Source organism: Solea senegalensis, linkage group LG13, assembly GCF_019176455.1.
Source record: "Solea senegalensis isolate Sse05_10M linkage group LG13, IFAPA_SoseM_1, whole genome shotgun sequence".
Taxonomy (NCBI): Eukaryota; Metazoa; Chordata; class Actinopteri; order Pleuronectiformes; family Soleidae; genus Solea; species Solea senegalensis.
In genome coordinates this window covers 7,802,603-7,823,601 of record NC_058033.1, presented here as the reverse complement: position 1 = coordinate 7,823,601, position 20,999 = coordinate 7,802,603, and the positions used below count along the sequence as shown (strand labels likewise).

General features: G+C 41.5%; 5 protein-coding genes across 5 annotated transcripts; 4 read left to right on the top strand and 1 right to left on the bottom strand.

The window, feature by feature from the left end:
* On the top strand, nt 1-1,410 carry LOC122779834 (odorant receptor 131-2-like). The gene has a single exon (XM_044042483.1). The coding sequence runs from the start codon at nt 129-131 to the stop codon at nt 1,101-1,103; it is 975 nt and encodes a 324-aa protein (XP_043898418.1). The 5' UTR covers nt 1-128; the 3' UTR covers nt 1,104-1,410.
* A 1,793-nt stretch (nt 1,411-3,203) lies between these two features.
* LOC122779830 (odorant receptor 131-2-like) lies at nt 3,204-4,509 on the top strand. Its single transcript, XM_044042477.1, has one exon. It carries the CDS (start codon nt 3,311-3,313, stop codon nt 4,319-4,321), a length of 1,011 nt encoding a protein of 336 aa, XP_043898412.1. The 5' UTR covers nt 3,204-3,310; the 3' UTR covers nt 4,322-4,509.
* Nucleotides 4,510-6,769: 2,260 nt separating this feature from the next.
* LOC122779702 (odorant receptor 131-2-like) lies at nt 6,770-7,723 on the top strand. The gene has a single exon (XM_044042277.1). The coding sequence runs from the start codon at nt 6,770-6,772 to the stop codon at nt 7,721-7,723; it is 954 nt and encodes a 317-aa protein (XP_043898212.1).
* A 1,000-nt stretch (nt 7,724-8,723) lies between these two features.
* lg13h17orf49 (linkage group 13 C17orf49 homolog) lies at nt 8,724-12,419 on the bottom strand. Its single transcript, XM_044042509.1, has 6 exons — nt 12,078-12,419; nt 10,762-10,856; nt 10,414-10,515; nt 9,788-10,017; nt 9,599-9,703; nt 8,724-9,233 (listed from the first exon to the last, which is right to left on the bottom strand). Exons 1-6 carry the CDS (start codon nt 12,096-12,098, stop codon nt 9,169-9,171), a joined length of 618 nt encoding a protein of 205 aa, XP_043898444.1. The 5' UTR covers nt 12,099-12,419; the 3' UTR covers nt 8,724-9,168.
* A 4,481-nt stretch (nt 12,420-16,900) lies between these two features.
* rnasekb (ribonuclease, RNase K b) lies at nt 16,901-20,576 on the top strand. The gene is made up of 3 exons (XM_044042513.1): nt 16,901-17,132; nt 17,980-18,062; nt 20,191-20,576. Exons 1-3 carry the CDS (start codon nt 17,055-17,057, stop codon nt 20,333-20,335), a joined length of 306 nt encoding a protein of 101 aa, XP_043898448.1. The 5' UTR covers nt 16,901-17,054; the 3' UTR covers nt 20,336-20,576.
* The last annotated feature ends 423 nt before the right edge of the window (nt 20,577-20,999 follow it).

Genomic DNA, 20,999 nt, shown 5'->3' with positions numbered 1-20,999 from the left:
GAAAGACGGTTGGTCAGATGTGGTCACGTGACGCTGTGACGTGAGAGGGAAGGAGCTCATAAAGAGAACGAGGGCGGGAAAAGTGTGCAGAGCAGCTCTGCTTCCTCAGCTGAGGAAACATCTGGAAAATGTCCAGTGTGAACCAGTCTGTGACCAACGGCACGGCAGGAAGTCAGTACCAGGGTTTACTGGAGCGGGCGCTGTTCTCCACACTCACCACCGTGCCGTGCTGCGCGTTTCTCTTCATCAATGGCACCATGATGTTCACGCTCAGGAGTAAGGCGCTGTTCCGCGACACTTCTCGATACGTCCTCCTGTTCAACCTGCTGTTCGCCGACACCGTACAGATGTCGCTCGGCCAGCTGCTTTACCTCGTCGCCGCGTGTCGGACGACGCTCACATATCCCGTGTGCGGTGTCGTCAACATGATCACCAAACTCACCAACGAGGTGTCTCCACTCACACTGGTGGTGATGTCACTGGAGAGGTACGTGGCCGTGTGCTTCCCGCTGAGACACACCGCCATCATCACCGCCAGGAACACGGCGGTGGCCGTGGTGGCGGTGTGGGCCGTGAGCTCACTAGACGTCCTGACCCGCGTCTTCCTGCTGCTGGAGTTTCCATTCAAGGAGCTGGACTCTTTGCAGATGAAGGACTTCTGCTCAGAAGTGTCGATGATGCTCGGGCCCAGGTCCAATCAGTACGACAGAGCTTATAACTGCTTCCTGTTTGTGTCGGCAACCGTGGCCATCATTTCCTCCTACATCGGTGTGGTGGTTGCGGCCCGCTCGGCGTCCTCAACGGACGCCTCATCTCGTCGGGCTCGGAATACGCTGCTGCTGCACCTGGTCCAGCTGGGCCTCAGCCTCTCGTCCACCGTCTACCTGCCCATCCTCATCGCCGTCTCCAGGACTCTGGCCCGGCTGGTGTTCGTGCGCATCCAGAACGTTCTGTACGTGTGCATCTTTATCTTTCCGCGCTGCCTGAGCTCGCTCATCTACGGCATCAGAGATCACGCCATCCGACTCGCGCTACTGCACCGACTGTGCTGTCGTCAAAGCCGACATCCACATGCCCCCAAATCTGATGCACTTCATACCTAACGGTCAATAGACTGGGACTGTTTTGAAAGTGCTTTGATATCTACGTTGTGTTCGAAAAGTGCTTGAATTTTGTGATAAACTATGATGAAATATTAGGTTTACAGCAGTCACAAAATCAGACATATGAACTGAGTCATGGAGGCAGCAGAGGATCAAAAGCTTCTGTGTCCAAATGAGCTACAATTATTTTCTCTTGGGACTTCAGTGTGAGAGAGTGAGTGGTTTACAAACTTAGATAGAGAGTGAGATATAGGGTCAGTGATTTTAGCTGGCGAGGAGCTGCTGGTCTACCACTGCCTCGTGTGGTCACTTTTTGTCACCAAGGTTAATCCAAACAAAGGATTTAAAAAGCCGAATTTTACAAAACAAGACATTTGAACTTAGTAATGGAGGCAGCAATGGATCAACGTCTCCTGCGTGCTGTGATGTTAAAATCACTGATTTTCTCTCTGGGGTTTGGTGTGGGAGAGCTTCCTTTTGGAAAAGTCTGTCTGACAGTGAGATAAAGACAGTTTAATTCTAAACGTCTTTAAGAACATGTTCACGTCTTTATCTCACTGTTAGACAGACTTTAACAACAGGAAACTGAAGTTTGTAAACTGTAATGTTTGTGGCCTCAACAGCCCTGCAGTGAGTCACATGATTTTCAACTGTACTGCATCAAATGTGATTATGATAAAATGTATATTATTTTTAAGTTCACAACCTGAAAATGTGAAAAGCTTCAAGTTTCTCCCTGTTGATTTTCATTCATTCCCACTGATCATTTTTCATTGCAAATACTGCATATAAGACGTATGATGTAGACATCATATGTTCACATCTTTATCTCACTGTTAGACAGACTTCAACAACAGGAAACAGATGTTTGTAAACCACTCAAATCTGATTGTTTTAGCCAAAGATTATGACATTATTATAATATTTAAGTCACAACCTGAACATTTTTGGAAGAATTCCCGTTAATTCCCATGGAAAGTTTCCACTTTTGAAAATTCCTTGTTGTAGCACAACACCATGTCTTTTAATGTGATTTTAAAAAGTGACATAATGAGACACAGTATATCCGCTCTTCTCTGCAGAGGACATTTTGTCTCTTCTGTTGTAAAATGTATATATTTTTCACAAATAAACATAAAAAAAGTAATCAATCGTGTTTGAAAATATATTTTGAAGCAGATAATATCATGTATCCATAGAAATAATCATTTTGAGGATGTGTTTGTATGATCATATCATTTATTTTGTCTTTAAGGACCACATCAATCACATTTTATAATTATTATTATTATTGCTTACTTTTGGAACATAATTTTTGTTGCTCACTTGTTTAAAAGTGATAATTGTGATCATGTTGAAAAAATGAACTCATATTGTGATTTGTTATTTCTTCAGTGTGTGTATGTGTGTGTGTGACAACATATTAATGAATAATAAACTCATCATCTTTTACTTAAAGGCTGGTGTTTTCAGCCCTTTTACGTCAAGAAAATACATAAAATAAACCCAGAATAATTCAACTTATTTAACAGATATTAAACTAAACTTGTTCAATTTACTTTTAATGTGTTTGTTAAAAGTTCGGATTCAGTCCGACAAACATGTATATTAAAATGTCAGATTTAGTCCACCTTACGCTTTCCAACAACTTTCAGTTTTAGTCCAATGAACATGTACGTTAAAGTTTGGATTTAGTCCGACTAACGTATATGTTAAATTCGGATTTAGTCTGACAAATGTGTTAAGATTTAGTTCAACTAACATTTATGTTAAAAGTTCAGATTTAGTCCGACTAACAAGTTAATCTTAATGATTTTCTCTATGGGGTTTGGTGTGGGAAAGTGAGTGGTTTACAAACTTCTGTTTCCTGTTGGAAAAGTCTGTCTCACTCGAGAACGTGTGATGTAGATATCGTAGACTTAAGCTCTCTCTATTTTGTCTTAACTTAAAAAAACAACAACTTTGAAATATCACTTAATGAAAACAACAAATGAAACTAATCCCACAGAATAATTTCACCACACAGATTCTCCTCTTTTCTCTCGTCTTCCGTGGAAGAAATCACAAGAGCAGAAAACTGAAAGACGGTTGGTCAGTTGTGGTCATGTGACGCTGTGACGTGAGAGGGAAGGAGCTCATAAAGAGAACGAGGGCGGGAAAAGTGTGCAGAGCAGCTCTGCGTCCTCAGCTGAGGAAACATCTGGAAAATGTCCAGTGTGAACCAGTCTGTGACCAACGGCACGGCAGGAAGTCAGTACCAGGGTTTACTGGAGCGGGCACTGTTCTCCACACTCACCACCGTGCCGTGCTGCGCGTTTCTCTTCATCAATGGCACCATGATGTTCACGCTCAGGAGTAAGGCGCTGTTCCGTGACACGTCTCGATACGTCCTCCTGTTCAACCTGCTGTTCGCCGACACCATACAGATGTCGCTCAGCCAGCTGCTTTACCTCGTTGCCGCGTGTCAGACGACGGTCACGTATCCCGTGTGCGGCGTCGTCAACATGATCGCCAAACTCACCAACGAGGTGTCGCCGCTCACGCTGGTGGTGATGTCACTGGAGAGGTACGTGGCCGTGTGCTTCCCGCTGAGACACACCGCCATCATCACCGCCAGGAACACGGCGGCGGCCGTGGTGGCGGTGTGGGCCGTGAGCTCATTGAACGTCCTGACCCGCGTCTTCCTGCTGCTGGAGTTTCCATTCAAGGAGCTGGACTCTTTGCAGATGAAGGACTTCTGCTCGGAAGTGTCGATGATGCTCGGGCCCAGGTCCAATCAGTACGACAGAGCTTACAACTGCTTCCTGTTTGTGTCGGCGACCGTGGCCATCATTTCCTCCTACATCGGCGTGGTGGTTGCGGCCCGCTCGGCGTCCTCAACGGACGCCTCGTCTCGTCGGGCTCGGAATACGCTGCTGCTGCACCTGGTCCAGCTGGGCCTCAGCCTCTCGTCCACCGTCTACCTGCCCATCCTCATCGCCGTCTCCAGGACTGTGGCCCGGCTGGTGTTCGTGCGCATCCAGAACGTTCTGTACGTGTGCATCTTTATCTTCCCGCGCTGCCTGAGCTCTCTCATCTACGGCATCAGAGATCACGCCATCCGACTCGCGCTACTGCACCGACTGTACTGTTGTCGTCAAAGCCGACGTCCGTGCGCCGCCAAATCCATCGCACGTCGTACGAGTTTTTTTATTGGGACTGTTGTGTTTGAAAAGTGAATTCTGTGATAAACTATGATGAAATATTAGGTTTACAGTGGTTTACAAAAATCAGTTTCCTGTTGGAAAAGTGTGTTTCAAAGTGAGATAAAGACATGAACACGTTCTTAAAGATATACTTGATATTTTGAGGTAACTTCACTCTCCCACACCAAACCCCATAGAGAAAATTTTAGCTCGTGGGGACACAGGAGCTGCTGGTCTATTGCTGCCTCATTTCGTAGTTTATGTCACTGAGGTCAATCTGAACAAAGATTTTTAAAGCCGAAGTGACAAAATAAGACATTTGAATTTAGTGATGGAGGCAGCAGTGGATCAACAACTCCTGTGTGCTGTGATGTTAAAAACACTGATGGGGTTTGGATTTAAGTGAGTGGTTTACAAACGTCAGTTTCCTGTTGGAAAAGTCTGTCTAACAGTGAGATAAAGACGTGAAAATGTTCTTAAAGACGTTGTGGCATAAATCAGTTTTTCTCTGTCAGATACGAAGCTGCAGTTTTTCAGCTGCGTTTTCAAGGTTTGAAAAAGTTCTTGAAACTGAACTTGCTTGACAGCAACTGTGAAACAGCAAAGTCAGAGCCACCAGACAAGAATCAAAGAATTTATCGATTAACGGAGAAAATCGTCGACAGAAACACAAAAAAGGACAAACTAGTCAATGAAACAATGAGGGTGGAAAAATAAAGCTTTCAAAACTGTTTTATGAAAGAAAATCAACACCTTTCATTTCTTTCATTTCAACGGTGAAATAAAAATTTGTGTGGCGTTTCAGTTTCTTAAATATGAATATTTTCCGCTTTCTTTGCTCCGTATAAACAAAGAAATCATCTCCATATGCTTAATAATCAGTCATGTTTATACTTTTTTTCTTTTACTGTCAAAAACAAACAAAACCCCACACACATTTGTTTGCTTTAAGGAAAGTTCCCGGTAAATTTCCCTGAAACTTTCCATGGGAATCACTGAAGATGAAGTGGAAATGATCATGTACGCAAAAATGATGCAGTTAGTTAATTTTACAGATCAAATATCTACATCAAAGTTTAATAGTTCAGCTTTTTAGAAATCAGTGATATCATGTAGGGAGCATGGCCTCAACTGCCCTGCAGTAAGTCATGTGATTTTCAACTTCGTATAAGACGTATGATGTAGACGTCACATGTTCACGTCTTTTTCTCACTGTGAGACAGACTTTAACAACAGGAAAATGAAGTTTGAACCACTCAATCTCACATACCAAACCCCATAGAGAAAATCAGTGATTTAACTGCTGGTCCTCTGCTGCCTCGTGTGGTCACTTTGTGTCACTGAGGTCAATCTGAACAAAGATTTTAAAACCCGAAGTGACAAAATAAGACATTTGAAGTTAGTGATGGAGGCAGCAGTGGATCAACAACTGTGTGCTGTGATGTTAAAATCACTGATTTTCTCTATGAGGTTTGGTGTGGGAGAGTGAGTGGTTTACAAACCTCAGTTTCCTGTTATTGAAGCCTAACAGTGAGATAAAGACGTGAATGTGTGTCTGTGAGGAACGTGTGTGTTAAAAGTTCGGATTCAGTCTGAGTAACATGTATTTTAAAAGTTCGGATTCAGTCTGAGTAACGTGTATGTTAAAAGTTCGGATTCAGTCCGAGTAACGTGTATTTTAAAAGTTCAGATTCAGTCCGAAAGTAACGATATGTTAAAAGTTCGGATTCAGTCCGGAGTACGGTATTTTAAAGGTTGATTCAGTCCGATTCAGTCAGAGTAACGTGTATGTTAAAAGTTATTCAGTCCAGTAGCGGTATTTTAAAAGTTCAGATTCAGTCCGTGTATGTTAAAAGTTGATTCAGTCCGAAGCGGTATTTTAAAGGTTGATTCAGTCCGGTAACGGTATTTTAAAGGTTGATTCAGTCAGAGTAAGCGTATGTTAAAAGTTGGATTCAGTCCGGTAAGCGTGTATGTTAAAAGTTCGATTCAGTCTGAGTAACATGTATGTTAAAAGTTCAGATTCAGTCTGAGTAACATGTATTTTAAAAGTTGATTCAGTCCGGTAACGGTATGTTAAAAGTTCGGATTCAGTCTGAGTAACATGTATTTTAAAAGTTCGGATTCAGTCCGAGTAACGTGTATGTTAAAAGTTCGGATTCAGACCGGATAACATGTATATTACAAGTTCGGATTCAGTCCGGCAAATGTGTATGTTAAAATGTTTTTTTTTTTTTTTTACCTCATACTGAGGGTAGGTGGTAACATGGTGGATCAGTGCTGAGCAGAAACAGACCATGTGACCGTGTCATGTGATGAGGTTGATATCAAAGTGAAGCAGATGAGCTCTGCTCACATGAAGTCGAGCAGCAGCAGCAGAGAACATGTTCCCGTCACCTTCTCTTCTCCTCCTCCTCAGAAAAGTGTGTGAAGAAGATCCTTTCCTGCGTGTCCTGTTTCCGTGACGCGTCTCCGTCAGAAATGTCCGGTGAAGCTCCGGCGAGGACAAACGTCACGACTGGCCTGGATCTGACGGAGCGAGTGATGCTGTCCACTCTGACCACGGTGTCCTGCGGCATCTTCTTCTTCATCAACGTGACCACGCTGTTCACTCTGAGGAGCAGGCGCGTGTTCTGCGAGACGTCGCGCTACGTGCTGCTCTACAACCTGCTGCTGGCGGACACGCTTCAGATGTCCCTCGGTCAGGTCCTGTACCTGCTGTCCATCTGCAGGGTCATGCTGACGTTCCCTGTCTGCGGACTCATGGTCATGATTGCCAACCTCACCAATGAGGTGTCGCCGCTCACACTGGTGGCGATGTCCCTGGAGAGGTACGTGGCTGTGTGCTTCCCGCTGAGACACGCCACCATCGTCACCGCCAGGAACACGGTGGTGGCCGTGTTTGCGGTGTGGGCCGTGTGCTCGCTGAACGTCGTGACCCGCGTCCTCCTGCTGCTGCAGTTTCCCTTTGAAGAGCTGGGCTCTCTGCAGATGAAGACCATCTGCGGGACAATGGTCATGTTCCTTGGGCCAGCGTCCGACATGTACGACCGAGCCTACACATGCTTCCTGTTTGTGTCGGCGACAGTGGCCATCATCGCGTCATACGTTGCCGTGGTGATTGCGGCCAGGGCGGCGTCCTCGGCGGACGGCGCCTCAGCTCTGAAAGCCCGCAACACGCTGCTGCTGCACCTGGTCCAGCTGGGCCTCAGCCTCTCGTCTACGCTGCACAACTCGCTCCTCCTCCTCATCTCCAGAGTCGTGACGACGGCGGTGCTCATACGAATCCTGAACGTGTTGTACGTGTTCATCATCGTGCTGCCGCGCTGTCTGAGCGCGCTCATCTACGGACTCAGAGACCAGACCATCAGACCCGTCCTCTTCCACCACCTCTGCTGCTGCTGCTCCTTAAAGAAAGTCCACATCTCACCCTGAAGCAGCCGCAGAGGCTACGTGAGTTCAAGTCTACAATGTCTTAAGATCGTGTTTCACGTCTGTATCTTACTGTGAGACTGACTTTAACAACAGGAAACTGAAGTTTGTGAACCGCTCACTCTCCCACACCAAACCCCATAGAGAAAATCAGCTGGCGGGGACACAGGAGCTGCTGGTCCTCTGCTGCTGTGTGCGGCCACTTTGTGTCACTGAGGTCAATCTGAACTCAGGATTTTAAAAGCCGAAGTGACAAAATAAGACATTAGAACTTAGTGATGGAGGCAGCAGTGGATCAACAACTCCTGTGTGTGTGTGTGTGTGTGTGTGTGTGATGTTAAAATCACTGATTTTCTCTGTGGGGTTTGGTGTGGGAGAGTGAGTGGTTTACAAACTTCAGTTGAGATAAAGATGGGAATGTGTTAACTACACACTTATTCTTCTGTATAAAAAAATATAAAATGTCTTCTGTATTTTCTGAGTCATGAGCATGAGTTTAGTCATTTTCATTTAACTGAAAACTGTTTTTAGTTGAGCTTGTTATGACATTATATATATATATATATAAAAATAATTATGACGTTTGCGTCAGGTCTTTCTTGAAAAAAACAGGACCTGAATCTCAGTAAGTTAAAGAAGAGAAAGCTACATTAAATTAACACTGTGGACACAAATCTAGTTTTAGTTTTTAATTTAGTGCAAGATTTTCAGAATTAAACCATAAAAACTTAACAAAATATTTATACTTTCAGAGTTTTCCTCCATCAACTCATTTGTTTTCATGTGGAGCAAAGAAACTGGAAAACGTTCACATTTAAGAAGCTGAAAAACCACAAACTGGTTTTAATTGTGTAAAAAAAAAACTGATAAACTGATTAAATTGATTTGTTGAAGTTTTTTTTTCCTCTTTTTCACTGAAATATTAAATATTTATTTACAGATAAAGGTAACATTTTAATTTGCTCTGATTTTTGCATCATAAAAAACAAACAAAGAAATAAAATTGAGTGTTTCATGTGTTTATTTAATTATTTTTTCACACGTCTGATTCTCTACTGTTTGTTTCAATGTTGTCAATAATCAATATTTGTATTGATCAAACTGACAAACTCATATGTAAACAAAGTTCTGTTTACGTTTTTTTTCCCCAAAACAACGAAAATGAATTTTGTTTCTACTCAGAGTTTACGAAGATCGCAAGTTTCTCCGCAACGTCAGAGACAAAAACACGACAGCACGTTTATTTTCTAAAACAACGTGAAACGTTATTCTGCGTCAAAAAGAAAATCTGCCTTTTTTAACGAAAAAAAACAACTAAAGATGTTTCTGATGATTTCTGATCATCTGTTCTATTTAAAGAAAAGGTTTAAAACTTTGACACGAACGTCCAAAACTGTTTGAAAAATAAGAGCTGGAGACTCTCACTCGTTACTCTGCAAGGTCAAAGGTCAGCGGGAGAGAAGGGGGAGGTCACTGGAGTTCATGATGAGGCTGGAGTCCAAGTTCAGGCTCTCTGAAAAAAAAACAAGATGAACCAAACTGTTTGAGTTCAGCTTTAAAGAGAGGGTTCGGGTTTTCTGAGAGCGCCCCCTGCAGCAAACTCACCTCTATTAAATCTACGTCTTAAGAACACGTTCACGTCTTTATCTCACTGTTACACAGACTTTTACAACAGGAAACTGAAGTTTGTAAACTCACTCACTCTCCCACACCAAATCCCAAATGTCCAAATGGACTTTGGTGCGGGAGAGTGAGTGAATTTTCTGTCTCACAGTGAGACGTAGATTTTATGCGAGTTCCTGCTGGCTGCCATGTTCTCACTGAGGCTGGTCGTCTGCAGAAGGGGGCGCTCTGTGTCTCTGTTCCTCTCTCACTCACCTTGGTCGAAGTTTAACTTCTTATTGGACGAGCCATCGCCGAGTCCTTCGATGTCGACGAGGTCGCTGTTCACGTCCGAGTCGTTCAGCGCACTCAGTGTCACATCTGAGGGGGCGGAGCAAGACACGCAGGTGAGTTAGCAATGCCTAAAATCTGACCCGACAGAAGTCACTTCCTGTTGATTCTCACCTGCGGTCTTCTGCTTCTTGATAGGCGGGGCCAGCGATGGCGTGCTCTGCATACCCGTTGCCAGGACAACCTGTGAGTTTGGCACAGCGATCATGGCGGGAGCTGAGGTGGGGGGCGCCGGCGTCATGGCAACTGACGATTTCTTGCCGCTCTTCTTCGGTGATTCAGAGGAAATGGGGACTCTGCTGTCCTCGTACAACTTCCTCTTCACTGTGCTCTTTATCTGAGCTCTGCAGAAGACACCGGTCAACGGATTCATCAACCAACCGATCATCAACCAATCCATAAATCAACCAACCGATCATCAACCAATCCATAAATCAACCAATCACTTCATCAACCAACCGACTCATCAACCAAACCATTAATCAACCAATCCATTCATCATCCAACCAAAGAACTAACAACCAACCAACTAACTAACTAACCAACCAGCCAACTAACTAACTAACTGCTGGTGGTAGTTCATTTTTAAAACTGATGTTCTTCAGTTTTGTTCAGATTCTAATTTAAAAGTTAAAATAAAGCAGCTCATTGATGTTAAACGTTGTGGATCAGTTTAAATAAAAAGAGATCGTAAAGACCTGGTTCAGTCACGTCATAGTTGGTAAAAAATGTGAACTTACACCGTCCTCTCTTTGATCACCGTACTGATGTTGTTCAGGTCGTCTCCAAAGCGTCGCACGGCCAAACGCAACATCTCGATCTCCGTCTCCGTCCATTTGGCTCTGAAAAAACCCGACAGAACAGTCGTAAACAACTACAATTCTAATGTTACACAAACATATCACAGAGGACACAAACATTCATCGTAAACATGTCAAAGTTAAACAATAAGAACGTAATGAATGACTGGCTCCCACAAAGATATCAACGATTTCCTCCATTCACGATTATCCAGATGAGGGAAATTCACCAACAATCACATGATATTTATCGCAACGTGTAATACGACTGTGTATAACACGTCTCACCCTGCAGGACTGGAGTCGGACACCGGGTGGAGCTGCATAGTCAGTTCTCCCAATTTCGTGAATGCAGCTCCGGCTGCAGAGAAAATCTCGCCCACCTACAGAGAAGACGAGAAGTTAATGTGATGGCGTTCACTGGCTGTTGTCATGGAAACAAGTCGTAGTCCTCACTTTCTTCAAGGACTACGGGCTGAATGATATGGACAAAATTTCTTATCTCCATATTCATGCCAGATATCTCGATATCGATATGATACGATATGACTACGGGTTCGGGGAAAACCAAGCATTTTTCAGAAAAATAAAAATACAAAAGACTGTGGAAACTTTCCACATGGAAAGTGCAGTTTTATTGATGAGAACTGACTGTGAGACGGTGTACACGGGTACCATGTCTTTTGCAATGTGGTATGTTATAGCCTCTGTAACGCCTTTTTGTCTAGTGGACGTCGACTCATACGGTGTAACGCTACTGAACGCATCAGTAAACACACTTTGCTTGGGCTTCTTTTGGGATGACTGAGAAGTCCCCGGTGTTTCTCTCACTGTAATACACTCTTCGTGCAGCACGCGATGGTGTTGTTTCAGGTGGTGAAACATGTTTGTTGTGCTACTTTGCTTCGTCGGAATTTTCGCCAAGCACGACCTGCACAACACCTCGCTCTGGTGGACATCATCCTTTTAAAATCCAAAAGACCTCCGCACTCATGTCACTTTTTTTCCCGCTGTGTATGTCGTGTGTGTGTATCTGCGCGTCTCAGTCTCCCTCCCGCCCTCCTATGTTTGTCATTGGTTGGTTTAAGCGGTCGATCCAGAGAAAGCATGAAATAAGGTTTGTGGTTGGCTGGCCGTAGTGGTGCGTTCAAGGGCAATCGTAAAAATGATGTTTATTGTGACTGCCAGAGCTGTACATGCAGGGTGAGTGCGGGGGAAAATCTATATTGTTTATATCGTTGCTTTTTCGATATGAATATCTTGAATGTTCATATCTAGATATCGATACGATAACGATATATCGTTCCGCCCTACTTTCTTCCACACAAAACACACTTTTATTTCTTTACTGCAAATACATTTGACAGCAGAGACTGACCAACACATACACATTGATAATAAATAATCTGAATTATTATTCAGATTATTTACTTTCATCAGGCCAAATTCACAACGAGATGCGTTTGATGACGTGCAAAAGTTAAACTAATCCACTTTAACCGAGTTCGCTTTCAAAACAATGAGTTGAGCGTTAAATGTTAAGATTTCTTTATGGGGTTTGGTGCAGACTGTGACGAACCTGCTCGGTTCGTTATGAAACTCACCTTAGCGGACGCTGACGTCATCTCGGTGACGCTTTTTTTCTTTCTTTCTTTAACTATCCTGCTCAGTCAAAACAACGTGCGAACGTCCACAGCTAGCCGCTAGCCACAGTTAGCCTCTGTATCGTCAGCTGGCAAGCTGGCGGTTAGCCGCTTCCATTGAGAGCAGAGTGGAAGTTTAACAAAAAAACAACACACGCGCCGTTTTGTGGACGCTTAATTATCTTCGTAGTCTTTGGGAAATATCGGAAATATCGTGCAATAAAGATGAACGAGAGGAAGGAGGCGCTGTGCGAGGTTGGAAACGGAACAAGCCGAACAAGGCAATAGTGATGTGTGGTTCGCGAACGAGCCGGCTCTAAGATTCTTTGTAGCGAACCGAAAGAGCCGACTCCCGTCAGGGAGAACCGAGGCCGTTTCTCAATACTCAAGTAAGCAAGTATGTACTTGCTTACTTGGGAAGTATATACTTGAGAAGTACGCTGGGATTATATACTTGCCAAGTACAGGAGTACACAAGTATGTGGTTGTTTCTCAATACTCAAGTATGCAAGTATGTATGTATTGTTCTGCTGTTTGAATAGTGGCTGGCGCGAAGTGCTGCAGCCTCATTACCACCACCTACTGTGTTGATAAATGAACATATGATATACTTTTAATAAATGGATATATATGTTTTTATTATTTTTACATTTTAAATATTTAACTTCATTTATTAATTTATTTCTATTAAAATATACAATACAAATAATACAATGTGGAAAATAGATATATTACAGCATTGTGGAGTAGTATATATATATGACTTGTACAAATATATACTACTCTACATATCTAATACAGATACAATGACCGTGCGACATTAACATTCAAAGTTAAAATAAAAAAAAAAATTAATAATATACAAACTTTCAAACTGTCAGGTCAAAACGTTTCCATTAAAATCAAAATAACACGTCAACAACAAATCTATGGATCACACCGAGCATCTAATGACGGCGACGTCTGAGCCAGCGGATCATTTCATCAGGACAGGCTGAGGTAATGCTGCTCTGTGCCGGGCACAGTGAGCACCGAGCGTCCACAGAGGCGGAGCTGATCACGTCTGACAAATGTCGCTGCCAAACTATAAATACGTCATATCGTCATACACAAACCACATGTTTGAATTCTAAATGACTAATTTCTCGCCTCAAATTATGTTAAAACTTTGTTCTGGGACACAGAAAAACACTTATTTCAGATTTATATTTATATTATCTGCAGCTATGCTCCGCCGAAATGTATTCTGGGATACATGGCCATCCCAAGTATGCTTAAGTCACCTCCGATGCATACTTGGTAAAAATGGGCGGAGCGAGAACACTTCCGGTTTTGAGAACCGTCCTTGCTGTTCGCTTATTTGAGAATTGGAACAGAACTTGGACTGAGGCTGATGACGTTTTCACAAGTACAGGAGTACGCAAGTATGCACAAGTATGAATATTGAGAAATGGCCCGAGTCTTCTGTTGACACGCAAGAGCGGTTCTTCTTTTCTGAGGTTTTATGGCGGTTGGCAAACAACCATTTGGTGCATTATTGCCACCATGTGGTATGGAGTGTGGATTAAACAGTTGATGTAAATGAACTATTACTGCTAACAATATTAATAATAGTACACACATACACACACACACACACACTCAGTCATATTTAGTAACAGTCACTCAGGTTCTTTTGTGATGACACGTCTCTCAATGTTGGATTCATGATTTCTCTTTGATATTTAGGACATGGAGTTAGAACCTGACCTTTGACCTGCCTCATCAAACCATACCCCTAAAAGTTTGAAGTATTTATTAGTTTTCCTCCATCATGAACTCTTGTATTTGTAAATATCGTTGTGTTTGTTTGATGAACTGAGAATTTAAAGCCACATTTATACGCCCACCCTTCTATTTTCATCATTACAATTGTTGTTTCTTCATCATCTGCAAATAAAGACAATCCAGAATCCTTTTCCATGTCATGATAAATGTCATTCATCATGATGGAAAACAACAAAGGACTTATGATGCTTCCCTGAGGAGCTCCGTTTTCTACCAAATACTTCCTTGAATGTTTTCCTCTCCGTATTCTTACCTTAATCCCATTCGTTCGTTTGAATCATTTTCCAGATTTGATCGATACTTGTTTCCCACTAAATCACAAACTGATCTGGGATCTTCTTTCTTCTCGCCGTCGCTTGCGTCCTTTTAGAAGGAATAAGATTTTTCTTTTCGGCTTTTTTAAAAGCCTTAATTCCATATCTAACAACTTCATCACATTCCTCTGACCGCCATGGTGCAATCCTCCTTTTATTCCTTCCTACCTCACTTTCACCACGATAGCGTTCCTATATTGGTTGTGACAAACGAAACGAGCTGTCAATCACTGAAACCGGCCCACCCCCTCACAGAGCTGTGGGACACAGCTCAATGGAGCCACCTGGTGTTTGTTTTTGGAATGTAAAATAAAGGAGAGGGGTCGAGCTGCAGACCTGCACTGTCAGGACCCTTCGTTGCAGCATATAGCATATATAAAGCATATATTCAAAATAAAAGCGAGCATACTTGAAGCACGTATTTTTCGTTCCCCATGTGAAGTGTGAAGACGACGAGGTGAGTAACAGTCAAGTGACAACAACTTTGCGTCATACGAAGAAACAGAAACAGTCTTTATTCACTAGAACGTTATGTTGCACACTATATATTGTCCTGTAAAGTTATATTAATTTGAAAGAATCTGGTTTTGGACTTTTGGGTAGTTTTTAGCGTTGTTATCGTATGATAGTGCTCACTTAAATGTGTCATTTTCCTATTCAAAGACCAAGAAAACTGAGTTATATCATATAATTTTTATATAATTTTGTTTTACTTATTACGACATTATTTGTCTCTTACAGATGCATATTTAGATCTTAACTACCAGCACTACGCCGAAAGTTGAACGCTGCACGTCATGCTGCAGGCAATTTCACTGCCCCCTGTGCCTAAAAGTGAAACCTACAAAGTTGTCCAAGCTGCAGAGCCACTTAGAGGCACACACTAAAGCTAGCATTTTATTTAAAGGTAAGCACAATGTATTTGTCTGTGTGTTTATACACCTCACTTTTCTGTGTGTCTTACTATTCTGAAATTATTTTAATGATGTACAGTTTTAGACAGTCACTTTCAAAAATGAAAAGTTTGGAATCAGATTCTCTGCTCTGCAAGTCAAAATGTATGTGTTATGTGAGCCAAATCAATAGCAGAAAATGAGAAGTTAAGTGAAAAGTTGAAAACTTTAGAATGTTGCTGATATTGTGTGTGTGTGTGTTTGCACTTGCACCCAGAAAGAGAGTATAAACAGTATTTATAGTGTGTACTTACTTATTTGTCATTGGTCCCTAACTAAGACTTGTTTTTTTTGCATGGTTTTATTGTAGATAAAGAATGGAGTGGAGATGCCTCAGATTTTGAACATGAACAGCACCCAAACTGAGGAGGCTGCACAGGAAATGGGAAAGCTGTGCACCATGGATCTGAATGAGGAAGAGAAAGAATTAATTCTTGAGCCTTTTAAATTTATTTTTTACCAGATTGAAGATATGTGGCTCTTCTGTGAAGAGATTATGGACAAACGAGGGTACTTAGCGTACTGTGAGTACTGTGATTAGAAAGAGAAAAAAACAAAAGTTAAAATTGTGGAAATCGTTGCTGTTGTTCTTAAAACACTAAAAATTAAAATCATTAAAAAAAACTGCTTAGGAGATATTGGTTATCTGGGTCATGTAACTAGGTATTCAGTAATTCACTTTGAATACACAAAGCTAAGTTCATTTAAAATCATCAACCCTCACACCCTCCATGTTGTCCAACAGCACAAGGTAAGAACATAGCACAAACAATATTAAGCAATTATTAAATGAATTATGAGGTGTTATAATTACAAACAAACATAAGATATGCCTATATAAAAAAAAGTAAATCAATATGTAAATGTTTTTTTCAACTTATACAGTTGAACTGGAAAGATATACAGTTTTTTTTTTAAATCTCTTTCATTAAACACATGGATACACATAAACATATTTACATTGTAAACATAAAATAAAGATCCAAGAAACATTGGGAACGAAAAATACGTGCTTCCGGTATGGTCGCTTTTATTTTGAAAGGCTTCGAATCAACTTCCGGTCATGACAGTGCAGGAGACCTCACAGTGCAGGTCTGCAACGAAGGGTCCTGACAGTGCAGGTCTGCAGCTAGACTGTCTTGGGGAGAAAAGAGAAGTCTGCTGGAAGCTTGAAACAAAGCCAGAAAGTCTTTTATTGAACCCTAATGGTGACATCAACATGAAATCAGGAGTTACATTTAAATATTTACTCTTCACCAGTGAACACATGAACTTTGTTTTCATTCTAAAACAATTCAACATCATTCAGGTGAAAGTGGTGCACACACGTGTGTGACTGTACACGTCAATGAAACACAACACACACAAACTTGATGTTCGTCCACAGAGCAGAGATAACAGATGCGCTGCTGATCAGTGCATCTTCATCACCTCGTTGTGATGAGGGCAGATGTTCTCCTGGAGATTCTTGGACGGCTCCACCAGCTTCTGTTCTTTAATGGAGGAGATTGATGATGAGGCTGGAGATGTTCCTCACAGTAAGAGGCCAAACAAACCAATATAGAAGCCGAGCCGAAACAGACGAATCTTTAAAAAGAGCTGAACTTCCCATCACTGCAAGATTGGCGAGCGCCAGCGGAAAGGGCGGGGCTTAACGGTTCACGCTCTCTGATTGGGCGACCTCGCTGCGGCTTCCGACAATCACCGAGTTCCTCCGAGTGGAACCGACGGATGAGGATCAGCTGACCCCGCGGCTTCCGTGCCTTCGACGCAAGCTGTTCTTCGTCTTTTTTCAGCGAACTGAGATAAGACATCGCGCAGAGACTGTACTGAACACCGCGGACATGCCGTCGCTGCTGTTCTGCGGGCCTAAGATGGCGGCCTGCGGCATCGTCATAAGCATCTGGGGAGTCATTATGCTGGTAAGAGCCGCAACCGACTAACTCCCGGAGGACGGAGCAAATGTCGTGAAAATATGTGTTTTTCAATTCTTTTTGTTCGTATTGTCGCATAAAAACCGACGCAGTTTGCGATTGTTGATTTTGGAGCCGTTGAATTGTTCGAACAGACAACGTTAACGCCAAGAACGAGCGAGAAAACACAGCCGTTTCCGGTTTATAGACGGAGCCCGAGGCCGGAAACAACATCAGCGATCGATAACAGAGCTGCGATAGGTCGATCGATCATTTATAGATACGACCATAGTTGACGGTATTTATTAAAAGAGTGAGTGTTCGATATTTGTTGATTTCAGTTTATCCGACGCGAGAAGACGCCGCTGTCGGTGTCACGTGACGTTAAACTGAACGTGTGTTTTATTGAAATGAAATCTTATTGATCAGTGAAAATAAACGATCGACTGTGGGAAAAGATGTTAATAGATCAGTTATTAGGAGGAAATGATCAGATGGTGAAGCAGCTGCAGATGAGTCATGTGACCTGTCAGTGTCATGTGATGGTAAGAACAGGAAGTGCTCCCACACCAAACCCTACAGAGAAAATGAGTGATTTTAACATCACAGCACATAGGAGTCGTTGACCCACTGCTGCCTCCATCACTAAGTTCAAATGTCTTATTTTGTAAATTTCTGTGTTTGAAATCCTTCATTCAAAATATCTCTAGTGACACAAAGTGACCACAGGAGGCAGCAGTCGACCAGCAGCTCCTGTAAAATCACTGACTTTCTCTGTGAGGTTTGGTGTGGGTGAGACCACACGCAACCCACCACATGTTGGTGTATTTTAATCTGATCTCTTCTTGTGTTGCAGGGAATGCTGGGAATCTTCTTCAGCACCAAGTCGGCAGTGCTGATCGAGGACGTGCCGTTCACTGAGGAGGACATTCGTAACGAGTGAGTGATCACAATCCCAAGAATTTCGAGTCAGCATTCGCAACCATCACTGCGGTCCATTTACGTCGGATGTCGGAACTAGAATTGACGACACAGGCGTTACAGACACGCAAAACGCAAAAGCCTACGGTTTTCAATAGGAGTCAGATACGATATAATCACGATATTTGTTACAGTTCGATGTAATCACGATTTTTAAGTCACAGTGCGATATAGTCACGATATTTAAGTTGCAATTTGTTATTATCACAACATATAAGTCGCAATAACAATACAACTCCATTGCAAAATACTGGGGATTTGCAAAGTCATATATTGCGATATTCTCACAACAGCTGTAGAGAAAGTGAGCACTTGGCACCATCGAGTGGACTGAAAACATCAACTGATTTTTTTTTTTAATGTTAATCCACAAAAGGTTGAATGTTTCTTAAACGTATACACTACGGAAAAAGTGAAAAAAGGAAAAAGGTTTCCGTTCCATCAATCTGAGCCTCAACCCTGTTCCACCAAGGTGGCTAATGTGAATGCCAGCCAAGTAACCATGGTAACTTATGCTGCCAGGCAAACCTGGTCTGTAGCAGGCTAAAAGTGAAGCTTAGCACCATCTATGATCAAAGAATGTCCAATAGATAGAAACAGAGACAAACAACTGTCATGGAATGATAAAATAATATATAAAACATAAAATATATAATAAAATGTATTAAAGAAATTATTTATACTAATAATTATATATTAAGTACATTAAAGAACATTATCACCAAAACAAAATATGATAAAAAATAAGACACAAATAAATACAAAATTAAACTAATTAGCAAAAAAATATAATAAAAGGAAATTTAAAGAGATCATTCTTTTGATGTAACAAGGGTTAGGGCCTCTGATTGATAGGAGATAGATGATTGATTTGCTGTGACCTGCATTCACTTACTGTAATAGGGGTCCTTGTCTCCATTGAATTGCTTGATTTGCTAAAATGATTCTAGATAAATAATAACTTTTTTACAATCAATAGATCTGTCATATGATTATTTCCTATAGAATGATAACCAACATTGCATTTCTTCATGTAATAATCTACCATCAATTGTATGATACATGTGATGAGTCATGTAAAATACTTTGATTAAATGTAACCTATTATTATCAAAAATGTAGGCAAGGCAACTTTATATAGTACATTTTAGCACAAGGTGATTCAAAGTGCTTTACATAAAATAAAATGAAAATACATCAATTCAACATATAGCATCTGGGACAAAATACAGAAGTAGCACAAATACAGCATGTAAACATGTAAAAATGACAGGCTTAAATGAAAATGATGTCAATTCTATAACAATTAAACAGCAATTGGCCATGCAGGAAATAAATTAAAGCTATCCCATCGATTTGCATAACATTCAAATGTGATGAATATTACTTTCTAACATAACTACTAGGGCTGCCAAATGATAAAATATGGAGAATTTCACATAAATTGCAGTGAAACAATAATGCTATTTTAATTATGTTCATATGAATGTTACTTATTAGGGCTGTCTTTTTGTTCTTTGGGGATTTTCCTTTAAATTTAGGGATTTGGTTGCATTAATAGGTCCACATAATTTGATTAGTTTAAAACAAAAACCATCAAGAAATCAATTGGTAGATTATTGTCTACATATATTTTGTCGCTTTGATGGAGGATTTATATAACATGATGATGCTGAAATACTTCATTTGCTTTGTCACTTACGCATTCAGCCTGTCGGCAATATTCTGCCACGCCACATCCCTCGCTTTATTGATTGCCGCGGTATTGCCCTTCTTTCGGATTATGTGGCTGTAATCTGCATTTTTCGCGCTCGACTAGAATGGGCTATTTATCTTCCCTGTGGGGCGCGCACAAATTGAGGCTTAACAGGTGAGGCTTGACTAAGCGTCAGGTGGAGCCAGCTGATTTCACTTGATGGAACGACTTGGAGCGAGATTGGGAGGTGGAGCTTTGTCAAGCTTCAAGCTTACACCTGTCTGGCAATTCTTAGCTACGTTGATGGAATACCCCCCTGGTTTTCATCATCATTATTGTTGTTGTTGTTATGATTGCGTGTCATTTACATCCTCATGTTTGTGTTTTCAGTAAAAATCCCCCGTCAAACATCTACGGTCTCTACACTCAGGTCGGCATCAACTGCTTCATCGCCGCCGCCGTCTACGTGGCCGTCGGCGCCGTCTCGCTCTGTCAGGTTCGACTCAACAAACGGCAGGAGTACATGGTCACATAGAGGGCGTGACCTTTGACCTGACGTCGCCGCAGTTAATTTATTTTGTTTTTGTTTTTGTTGTTAAAACGTGTGACATCATTCCTCCTGCGAACAGATCCATGAAAGTGACAAAAACGTTGTACATTGATGGTTTTGTTTATGTCTCCCCCTGGTGTTTTTAACGTGAACTGATGTTTGTGTCGTAAATGAAACACGAGGCGTCCACGAGCAACGGCTGCAATAAAGTGTGCGAAAAGTGGAATGATGTCGTTTTCTTTTCTCATTTACGCCAAATTTAGTCCGATAATCAGATTACTTTTTTATAAAAGTGATATACAAATACCTTTCATAATCTGTTTATGCTAAATTTAATCTTATTCAGATTACAAATAAAACCTCCAGACTCCAGTTTATTAAACCTGATACAATCATTAATAGAAAATACTTCATATAATCAGTTCATATTAAATACAATCAGAAACAAATTGTGATAGTTCATATTAAACAGCCAAGTAAACTAAATCTCATGAGATTATGATCATAATCAGCTCATACTGAATGTGGCAATTACATAAAATATAATCAGATTACAAATTTAAATGCAATCTTTGATGCCAAACATTCAATATATAGAGTTTATGTTAATGTCATTTTGTTTGAATGCACGATTAACATAATCAGTAGC

Excerpts from the sequence above, each read along its gene's own strand:
- LOC122779834 (XM_044042483.1), top strand. The coding sequence starts at position 129 with ATGTCCAGTGTGAACCAGTCTGTGACCAACGGCACGGCAGGAAGTCAG.
- rnasekb (XM_044042513.1), top strand. The coding sequence starts at position 17,055 with ATGCCGTCGCTGCTGTTCTGCGGGCCTAAGATGGCGGCCTGCGGCATC. Across the intron at positions 17,133-17,979 it reads TCTGGGGAGTCATTATGCTG|GGAATGCTGGGAATCTTCTT; the intron begins GTAAGAGCCGCA and ends CTTGTGTTGCAG. Across the intron at positions 18,063-20,190 it reads GAGGAGGACATTCGTAACGA|TAAAAATCCCCCGTCAAACA; the intron begins GTGAGTGATCAC and ends TTGTGTTTTCAG.
- LOC122779702 (XM_044042277.1), top strand. The coding sequence starts at position 6,770 with ATGTCCGGTGAAGCTCCGGCGAGGACAAACGTCACGACTGGCCTGGAT.
- lg13h17orf49 (XM_044042509.1), bottom strand. The coding sequence starts at position 12,098 with ATGACGTCAGCGTCCGCTAAG. Across the intron at positions 10,018-10,413 it reads GTGATCAAAGAGAGGACGGT|AGCTCAGATAAAGAGCACAG; the intron begins GTAAGTTCACAT and ends TGTCTTCTGCAG. Across the intron at positions 9,704-9,787 it reads CAAGAAGCAGAAGACCGCAG|ATGTGACACTGAGTGCGCTG; the intron begins GTGAGAATCAAC and ends CCGCCCCCTCAG.
- LOC122779830 (XM_044042477.1), top strand. The coding sequence starts at position 3,311 with ATGTCCAGTGTGAACCAGTCTGTGACCAACGGCACGGCAGGAAGTCAG.